Source organism: Hipposideros armiger, unplaced genomic scaffold (genome assembly GCF_001890085.2).
Source record: "Hipposideros armiger isolate ML-2016 unplaced genomic scaffold, ASM189008v1 scaffold_24, whole genome shotgun sequence".
NCBI lineage: Eukaryota > Metazoa > Chordata > Mammalia > Chiroptera > Hipposideridae > Hipposideros > Hipposideros armiger.
This window is the reverse complement of record NW_017731374.1, coordinates 5,337,788-5,348,546: the sequence shown is the minus strand read 5'-3', so window position 1 is coordinate 5,348,546 and position 10,759 is coordinate 5,337,788. Positions and strand designations below refer to the sequence as shown.

At 39.9% G+C, this 10,759-nt stretch overlaps 1 protein-coding gene across 1 annotated transcript in view; it reads right to left on the bottom strand.

The window, feature by feature from the left end:
• Positions 1-9,718, bottom strand: part of HSDL2 (hydroxysteroid dehydrogenase like 2) — a 49,191-nt gene extending 39,473 nt beyond the window's left edge. Inside the window, exons 1-3 of the mRNA XM_019635890.1 lie at positions 9,622-9,718; positions 1,823-1,986; positions 749-847 (exon numbers count right to left, since the gene is read on the bottom strand). Of these exons, the coding sequence (XP_019491435.1) occupies positions 749-847; positions 1,823-1,986; positions 9,622-9,638 (280 nt within the window). The 5' untranslated portion in view covers positions 9,639-9,718. The remainder of the gene's footprint in view (positions 1-748; positions 848-1,822; positions 1,987-9,621) is intronic.
• Positions 9,719-10,759: the final 1,041 nt, after the last annotated feature.

The window sequence follows — 10,759 nt, the reverse complement described above, 5'->3', positions numbered from 1 at the left end:
TTTAAAAAAAAAAAAAAAACACCCAAATGATTTTCACTGGAACAATGGAGATAGCTGATCACCAGAGTTCCACATGAAACTACAAGGTGGCTTAGTCCTTAGTGGTTTATAGCTTCTACTCTCATATGTTCTCTTACCTCCTAGTCTTCCCTTCTTGTCTCCAAGAACCTTAGCTTAACTTCCTTAAAGTTTCCCTGTCTCTCTAGCATCTTTCCAAGCAATGCCTGCCCTCCTTCTAAGACACAGGTTCTCCTCCCCTCTTAGACCCTTACTGAAATGAAAGAGTTCCTTTCTAGTCTTGGAAACTACAGAAAAAAGACCTAAAGTTTCAATTCCAGGCAAATCATCAAAGATCAAGTTTGTTTTGGTAACTCATACATAAAATAAAATGAATCTAGAGTAATAATTATTTCTGCATATTTTATCCAGTTCCCCCATACATAATATATGGTTACATTAATTGAGGCAAGAAAATGGGATCTGGGAAACTAGTTTTGGTTAGATGTATGTTATTGTCAAGGTCGTAACTTTATATTGGATAGTAGATTTGTTATATTATTCAAGATAATTTTTGTCAATTAAAAAAAAGTCATCAGATGGTTTTAAGCTACATTTCTATATGAGCAAATACCCATTTCTGGTTATATATACTCCAAAGACTCAGAAAGCAAAACAAAAATTTTAATTAAAATTATAGTTACACATATTTTATCAATATTCAATAATTATTCCAGAATTAAGGTACTACCTCCAAATTTCTCCACTGCTTTCTCAACTGCATTACTGATTTGCTGTTCATCTCTCACATCGACAATGCATGGCAAGGCCTTTCCTCCAGCTGCTTCGACTACAAAGGATAAATAAACAAAAAAGACACTCAAATAGTAAACCATTCATTCTGATACAAAAGTCCAAAGAAATAAGTACCCTATTTTCAGAAAGTCAATATAAATAACTATGTCTTACAACTATTGGTGACTCCACCCTACAGTAGTACAGATTGACTAACCCATATCCAGCTTCAGGCTGGCTAGGCCAACTCTATAAAAAACACAAAAAGAGGAAGATAATTTTTAAAAATTATATTAAAAAGCAATAAAATGAAGGTAATTTTAAAAACCTTTATTATGAAAAATTTCAAAAAACATACAAAAATATAAAGAATAGTATAATGAACTACCATGAATCTTCAATGACTGTTAATGTTTTGCCAGTTTAATTTATCTACCTCCAATCCCATTGTATTTTTTGCTGGTGTATTTTAAAACAAATCCCAGTCATCACTTCACTCATCAATACTTCATATGTATTCCCCTAACATAACCACAATGCTATTAACATGACTAACAAAACCAGCAATATCAAGTGAGGTTGAACTTTTAAGCCCTCCTTCCTGGTACTATTGTGCCTAGCTAGCACAATGTCTTAAATATAAGCACTTGATAATTATCTGTGAACTGAGGGTTAAAATAATGACTTGTGAAAGGTGCAAAGAATAAATAACATGGAGAGCTTTTTCAAAGTGCTCACATCATCCACCTCTCCAATTCTCTCTACTTCCACTCCCCCATTCTCTGCTCAGATCCAAGAACCATTGTCCTCAGGAGACATGATTTTCAATGGGAGTCTCTCATATCACTCAAAAGTGCTGCGGGAGAAAAATGGTTCCCAATCACTGTTCCAAGGTGACAAAATACTTCTTTAAGCAGATAAAATTATTTTTATGGTAGCTTTCAGATAACTATAATTAAACCCTCCAGCAAATTCTCTACTTGTTGAAACCACAGTAAGGACGTTTCATGAAATGGCATTGTCAACTCACTTTCTTCAGCAGCAGTATAGATTGTGCCTGGAAGTTTGGGGTGTGCTTGGACGGTCTTCGCAGCAATGACAACATTTGCCCCATCCTTTGCTGCTTTCAATGCAATAGCTTTGCCAATGCCACGGCTTGCACCTGTGATAAAAAGTGTACATCCTGCTAGTTTCCTACAAAAGAACAAGTGGGACTTTATTAGAAACCTCAGTGTTTTACTTACTTAGCAGTATCAGGAACATATGTATTACTTTCACAGTATATAGGTTTCCACCTCTGTGAAGCTTTCTCTAAACCTTCCTCCCTTCCCAAATGATAGCTAATAACTCTACTGTGCTCCCACTGCACAATGATTTATAAATCATTTATTACAATGATATGTACAATGATAGTACATATGAATATACTATCAATTATTTATTCATTTTATTGTTTATGGACTTTGTCTAGGGCATATATGTTTACTGGTGAAACTAGTGGATTATATAGGACACTGCTGTAGATTAAACATGGTCACAAATCTTTGGCATTCCTTCCATCAAGAGTAGCATATTTTCGGAGACAGTCAGAAGCATGGTTGTGTGAAAGATTCCCTTGATCCCTTCCGCTGAAGTTACAACAAGTTGAACAACTATAATTCAACAAAGAATTCCCTGCACAACATACAAACGTGTCTGAGAGATCTGCACATCGAAACATCTGAAGGGGGTGAATGGGTCTCAGGGATGGAAAGCAATCGGGCTGCAGGGGCACTCTCTATAGCCCTGAGCATTCCTGCTTGAGTGATCAGCATATAGTACAGTTATCAAAACAGAGACCAAATACAGAAGTGCAACAGCTGTGTTCTGGCAGCCACCATTGCCAGGCAGAAAACAAAGCCATGGACCCTGGCTGCCTCCCTGCACCCTCCCAGAGCCAGCAGTGGGCCCCAGAAGAAACTACAGCAGTGAGTGTCTGGTTAAAGAGCAGAATACCTACAGCCCTGAGAACTACAGAGACAGCTCCCGAGTGGCAGATGCACACTGCGGCTAATCCTAGTGACAAGGGTGGAGGAGATACAGAAGTGAGGCAGCTGAGGTCTAGCAGTCGCCATTACTGGGAGAACAAAGCCACAAACACACAAGCAGCCTCTCCCAGCCCACCCCACCCACTCCCACCTAGGCTGATCCCAGTGGGGGCACCTGGGACACCTTAGGCAGAACAACACTGCATCTGGCTGCTGGGGTAGCACCAGGATTTCAGAGGCTTTGAACCCCATCATCCACCATATTCTCCCATAGGGGCGGTGCCTAAAGATCTAAGTAACCTGGTCACAGAGGAGAGGCCCACCTCCCCAGGGAATACAAGGCATTTTCCACTGCCCAGCACAGATCCAAGAAGCTGCAGCAGTGCAAAAGAAAATAAAACACTTGCACTTCAGCACCATCTACTGGAAAACAAAAGAAAAACCTCTTCTAATCAACCTGCTGAAGAGGTTTCACTCTTAAAAAAAAAAAATAGTTCATTCTCATTAATGCCTTGGCAGAGAAATAATCCATCAAATAGCATGAACAACCAATGTAACAAGTCAACTCAGAAAGAAAATGAAAAATATCCAGAAAATAAACTTAAAGACATGGAAATATGTGATTTTAAATGACAGAGAATTCAAGACTGCAGTTTTGAAAAAACTCAACAAGATGCAAGAAAAATCAGATAGGCAGTTTAAAGAACTCAGAAATAAAATCAATAAACAAAAGGAACACTTTATCAAAGAGACTGAAATTTTAAAAAAGAACCAAATAGAAATTCTGAAGCTGAAGAACTCAATAAAAGAGATGAGCAATGAAATAGCGAGCTTAGGAAATACAGCTGACCAAGTGGAGGAAAGAATTAGTGATACTGAAGATAGACATCTGGAAATGACACAGATGAAGAAGAGAGAGACTTGAGCATTAAAAAAAAAGAAAAGAAAAGAAACAACCCTACAAGAACTATCTGACTCCATCAGAAAGAACAATATAAGAATGATGGGTATACCAGAAGAAGAAGAGAGGAAGAAGGCAACAGAGAGCCTATACAAACACATAGTCAACAAGAATTTCCCAAACCTAAAAAAAGAACAGGATCCTCGAATCCAAGAAGCATACAGAACACCTAATTATCTCAATACAAAAGGGCTTTCTCCAATGCACATTATTTTAAAACTGTCAAAAATTAATTACAATGAAAGACTTCTCATGGCAGCTATGGAAAAGAAGATGGAAACCTATAAAGGAAATCCCATTAAATTATCATCGGAATTTTTCAGCAGAAACTCTACAAGCTAGGAAGGAGTGGAATCAAATACCAGCTGAGCCATCCTGCCACCTGTTGGCAGCTCAGCAACAGCTCAGCTTGGATGCAGCGTCACTGGCCCACGTGGGAATTGAACCGGTGGCCCCATTGCTCAAAGCCCGCACTCTCAAGCCAACTCTTTTTTTTTTAAGATTTTTATTGGAGAATTGGAGGAGGGGATAGCGTTGGAGAATCAGGGAAGGGGAACAGACAAGTTGCTGTCCTTTTGTTCTTCAGTCTAGTTGTGGAGGATGTTTCTTTACTGGCCCATGTTGGTATTATTATTGCGCTTTTTCCAGGTGAGGCAGATCGGTCGCCAGCCATTGGATGGCCACTCACAGCAGCTCACGGCAGCTCACACTGGCTGCCGGCTGCTCACGCTGGATGCCAGCCACTCACGGTAGCTCATGGCAGCCCACTACAGCAGGGGCTTCAGCCTACACCATCACTGGTGACTCACGGCTGCCCAGCTCCAGGTTGAACTGTTGTTCCCCATCTTAGCTGTAAAGGGCGCAGAGTCACTGGCCCTCATGTGGGATCCGAACTGGGGCCTTCCTGCTCAGGGCTGGTGCCCCAATCCAACTCTTAACCAACACGCCACTCGGCCGGCCCTTAAGCCAACTCTTAACCATCTGAGCCACTCGACCGGCCCCTCAACGGCATTTCTTAAAGATACAGGAAAAGAAATCAATTTGTGTGAAATCACAAAAAAACCCATATAGCCAAAGCCATCCTGAGAAAAAAGAACAAGGCCAGAGGTATTACACCTCCTGACTTGAAATTATACTACAAAGCAACAATAATCAAAAAAGCATGGTACTGGCAGAAAAACAGGCACACAGACCAATGGAACAGAATTGAAGACAAAGGAATAAACCCACATATATATATAGGCAAATAGTTTTTGACAAAACAGCCAAAAACATACAATTGAGAAAAGAAGGCCTCTTCAATAAGTGATGCTGGGAAAATTATAAAGACATATGCAAAAGAATGAAACTAGACTGCTACATTTCATCATACACCAAAATTAACTCAAAATAGGTCAAAGCCCGTAATATAAGACCTGAAACAATAAATTGCATAAAAGAAAACATGGGTACTAAACTGTGGACCCACATCTTTTCTTTGCTTTATTCCTGCCTGGGTCCTTCATTCTTTTTAACTTTTTCCAACTTTTTATTTGTAAATAATTTCAAACAAAGAAAAGTTAGAAGAATAAGAATAGTACAAAGAATACACATACATCCTTTACCCAGATTCATATATTGTTAACATTTTACTCACTGCTTTAGCATTTATACTCATTCTCTGTTTCCCTTTATCTTTTTGTATATCTCATTTTTTCTGAACTACTTAAAAGTAAGTTTCTTTGTTTGTGTTTTTTTTCCATGACCAGTTATCAACTTCAGTAAATGTAACATTGATACAATAATTACTTTTATCTAATACACTGTCCATATTTTAATTTTGTCAATTGACCCAATAATGACCTTTAGAGTAATTTTTGCCCTCCAATACAGGATTCAGGTTAGGATCAGATAGTGCATTCATTTGTCATATCTCTTTAGTTTTCTTTAATCTAGAACATTTTTACAACTTCTCGTCTTTCACGACATTGACTTTTTAAAGAATACAATGCCACACATTTTTTAAAATAGAATGCTTCTCACATTGGATTCGGCTGACACAGCCTCATGATTAGATTCAGATTATTTATTCCCAGACAGAATATGTGATATTTTGTCCACAGTGTATCACACCTGGAAGCACACAATGTCTATCTGTACTTACTGGTAATGTTAATTTTGATAATCCAATCATGGTGTTATCAGATTTCTCCATTGTATAATTACTCTTTTTTCCCTTGCAACTAATAAACAATCATTGTAAAGACACGTTTAAAGGCCATTATTAAACTTTTATTATGAAATTTTCAAATATATTCAAAAATAGAGAAAATAGTATAACAAGCTCCCATGTTTATTTAACAATTCAACAATTATCAAAATTTTGAGCAATTATTAGAAAGCATCTCAGAGGTCATATAACTTCACCTATAAATATGCATCTTTAATTTTTTACATAACAATATCATTATTATAACTAAACAAATTAATAATTCCTCAATATCACTCAGTACCTACCCATATTCAAAGTTTCATAACTATCTCATATCCCAATTATTGCTTTAAAATGCCATATCTCTTTGCCCTTGGTCTAGCTGGATTGATTCCCAGTAGGATAAAGGACATCCTTCTCATTCAGAGTCTCAGGCATTGCAGAAAGACAAGCTCCTCTTAACCTGAAGCCTGGGTCTGTACTACTAAGGAACTCCTCCAGCTTTAAAGCATCAGAACCAGAGTATAGAAGGGAGAAAGAGGGAGGGAGAGGAGGTCCCAGCTTGCCAAAGTAAAGTTAACCTACACTATAATTTACCAAAATTCTCTGGTACCTCAAAATCAAAACAAAGGTGATAACATTTTTAACTATTTAAAAGAAGAAAATCACTTTAAAAAACCTATACAAGCTATTCTGAAGTTCATCTGCAAAAATAAACATCTAAGAATAGGAAAATTCTGAAAAGGAATCCAAATGAGCCAGGTACTAGCAGTCCCAACTATTAATATGTTTTATAAAACCAGAGCAATTAAAATGGCTTGGTACTGGTACATGAAGAGACAGACCAAAGTAATAGAATTTAAAAATCAAGAAATAGACCCCTATATATACAAGAACTCGGTATATGGTAGAGGTGAAATTTCTGACAGAAAGGAAAAGGTAACTAGTCAGTCAATCATGCTGGGGCAACTACAGCCAGCCACCTGAACCAAAATGAAGGAGGCTTACTAACGCAATTCCCATGCCAAAATAGTATGTAAATTAGTATTTCATCTCAGGTGGATGAAAAATTTGAGTGCAAAAAAAAAAAAAATACAAATACTAGATGAATATTTACCAATTTAAAAAAATCTTCGGGCCGGCCGAGTGGCTCAACCGGTTAAGAGCTCGATTGGGAGTGCCAGCTCTGAGCTCGGATCCCACATTGAGGGCCAGTGATGCTCGCCCTCTACAAGTTAAGATGATGAACAACAGCTCCACCTGGAGCTGGGCTGCTGTGAGTCCCCGGCTATGGCGTAGGCTGCAGCGGGGCTGCAGTGGGCTTCCGTGAGCTACATGAGTGGCTAGCAGCCAGTGTGAGCAGCAGGCAGCTGGTGTGAGCTGCCGGGAGCCGCTGTGAGCAGCTGACCAATGACCAGCGACCGATTGCCTCAGCCGGGAAGAGCACAATGATCATACTAACATGGGCCAGTGAAGCGACATCCTCCACAACTAGACTGAAGAACAAAAACAGCAATTTGTCTACCTGTCTGTTCCCCTCCCCCAATTCCCCAATTTAATTAAAAAAAAAAATCTTAATTTGAGATGGCCTTATAGGTTTGCACAAAAACCTTAAATGATTGATAACTTTGACTCAATAAAAATACATATCTGCATGATAAATTGTATAACTAAAGTCAAGACAGTGTAAAAAACTGAAAAATATTTGTGATACACATAATATAGAACGAATTTTTAGAAATAGAGCTCTCAGAGACCAATCAAAAACCTAATTGCACAAAACCAGGCAAAGAAAAAGATACACAGATGGCTTTAAACCAGGATTTCTCAATCTGCACTACTGACATCTTGGACGAGGTAATTCTTTGTTGTAGAGGACTATTTTCTATATCATAGGGTGTTTATCAGCATCCCTGGATATCATTAGATATCAGTAACACTCCCTCAATTGTGATAGTCAAAAATGTTCCCAGATATTGCCAAATATCCTATGGGGGGGCAGGAAAGGGAGGGTCAAAAGTGCTCTTTGATGAGAACTACTGCTTTAGACATACAAAAAGATCCCCTACCTCACTTGTGATTCAAATTTTTACTATAACAAGGTTCTACTTTTTCTTTAGATTTTTATTATCAAAACAAACATTTTTATTAACAAATATTTTGCTGTTTGCCAACATACTGGATTAGGAAACATTATTCATTCTTTTGGGTATGCAACCTTTTTGGAGAGCAATTAATATTAGCTATCAAAATTTAAAGTGCATTTACTGCTTGACCCAGCAACTTCACTTCCAGGAATTTATCATATAGATACACTCAAATATGTGCAAACAGGTGAAACAAGGATAATCACTGAAGCAAAAATGGAATAACAAAAAACTAGAAATGATCTGGCAACCAATGATGGGGAGGTGGTTAACTAAATTATGGTACATCAATAGAATACTATGCAACCATTAAAAAGGAGGAAAATCTACATGTATTGAAAAGGTGTGTTCTAAGACATATTAGGTAAAAACACCAAGGCCCAAAAGAGAATTTATTACTATTAAAAGTAGTGTGTGTATGTGTGTGTGTTTAATGTGGTATACAAAATGTTTATAAATGCACAGAATATCTTTGGAAAAATACCACAGCGTTACTGGAGGACTGGAAGTTAAGGGTAAAGAAACTCACTTTTTACACCTTTTTGAGCTGTTTAAGTCTTTTGGCCCTGTGCTCGCATGTTTCAAGCAAATTACATAATGGACATGCCACTCAGTTCAAGACACCCATACTTTATAGAAACAAAATAAAATGAATGGTGGCTGCCACGCAGTGGGATAAAGGGTAAAGAGTTGCTTAATGAGTATAGAATTTGTTCTGCAAATTGAACAAGTTCTAAAGATTAGTTGTGCAACAGTGCAAATACACTTAACACCACTGAACTGTACACAAAAATAGTAAGGATGGCAAATTTTGTTATGCCACGCAGTGGGATAAAGGGTAAAGAGTTGCTTAATGAGTATAGAATTTGTTCTGCAAATTGAACAAGTTCTAAAGATTGGTTGTGCAACAGTGCAAATACACTTAACACCACTGAACTGTACACAAAAATAGTAAGGACGGCAAATTTTGTTATGTATAGTATTTTACAATTAGAAATCTTTTTAAAGTGAAAATGAACAACAAAAGATACCCATACTTTATTAGTTTAATTTGTTACTAATTTGAAAATCGCTTTTTAAACACCTCATTATTATTATTCCAGAATTGGGCGTTCCGAACGTGAGGACACTCATTAAACGCACGGTGAGGTGACCTTTCACCTAGAATTTGCATGACTACATCAAGACACGCAGCTATTGCTAAAACCCAAGATCTGGCCTGCCATATGGGTGGCGGGGTACTCTGTATCCTGGAAGAGGTTTTTCTATGGCTGCCACCCTAAAGTATACAACTTTGGGTTACTTTGGCCGAGTTACTGCAGATTCTAGGGACACTGCCTCTGGAGCGACAGACCAGCGTTCCAGAGGGCGCGCAGCAGCTTTAGTAACCCTCTCACCTCTGGGGGCCCTCCCTTTCCATCTCCCGGCTATCCATTCCCGCCCCACCTAGTCGCACACTCCGCGCGGCCTCGTCTTTCCCCGCCGCGCCCGATATCCCCTTACCCGGTGTTGGGTAACATGACTTTTGTAGATCAGAATCGGTGGTGACAACAGCTTACAGTGAAGAGGAGTCTTACTCTCCGTATTTAGCCCCGCCCCAGACCCCGCCCCCGAAACTCCACCTCGAGGCCTGCAGGGAATGGACGCTCGAAATCAGGGGTTGCTGAGGGCGCCTGCGCACGCAGTGGGCGTTTTCACCACCCCCTTGCCTGGCCCCCGGAAAACTGGCTCTTTGCGCAGGCGCTGTGAGAGACAACTCCGCCCCGCCCCTCTCGGGGGGCCTACGGTGACAATCGGTTTCCCGCCGGCGTCTAGCTTATTGGGCGCGTCAGCGGGTACGTACGCTTTTTCCGGGCGGGTGAAGGCTTCCTCGTGGCAGCGCTGTGTTCCTTTGCCAGTCGGGTGGCCGTTTGAGTCGTGCGTTAGGAACCTTGAGGACTGGGGTGCGGCTTCTTAGCCGACTGACCTGGGAATGCTTTGGATCTGGATTTTCTCTCCCTCCACTCCCAAACCTGGGCGCCTGTCGGACTGCACGCGCTCCCTCAGAGATTCCCCTTAAAGAACGGTTTTCCTCGCAGATGCATTTTCTGCCAGAAACCAGCCAGCGTCGCATTTCGATTCTCCCATGGAATCTGGAGTAAAGCCAGCCGACCTCGGGGGTCTGTAGATAGCACTGGTGACGGGCAGCTTCTGGATCAGAGCTCGTTGCAATAGTTGCGCCAAAGAATTCATAGTTAACTCTGGTTTTCCCACTCTTAGCCGATATCTCGGCGAGGCAGCTCCCAGTCTCAGTGCTGGAATAAGGTGAATTTGGGGATCCAGTATTGCTTTTGGTACTGTACCTTGGACATAACTCAGCTGCCCTCATGAACTGAAGACTGGCATATTTTGGGGGAGACATGAAGAAATTGCTTTCTATTGTGAAGGGGTAGAATAGGACGATGAGGAGGTTCATTATGAGGACTTGTTAAAGAAACTAGCCTGGAGATGGGGTATGTACTCTCCCTTTTATTGCAAGCCCTAAATAGCTCTATTTACTCATATCACTTGCCATTCTCTTATAGGGATTTAAATTTGTGATCCATGATATATGGTGCTTAGAGACTCTGGAGGACTTTACTTATTCAACAAATATTAGCTC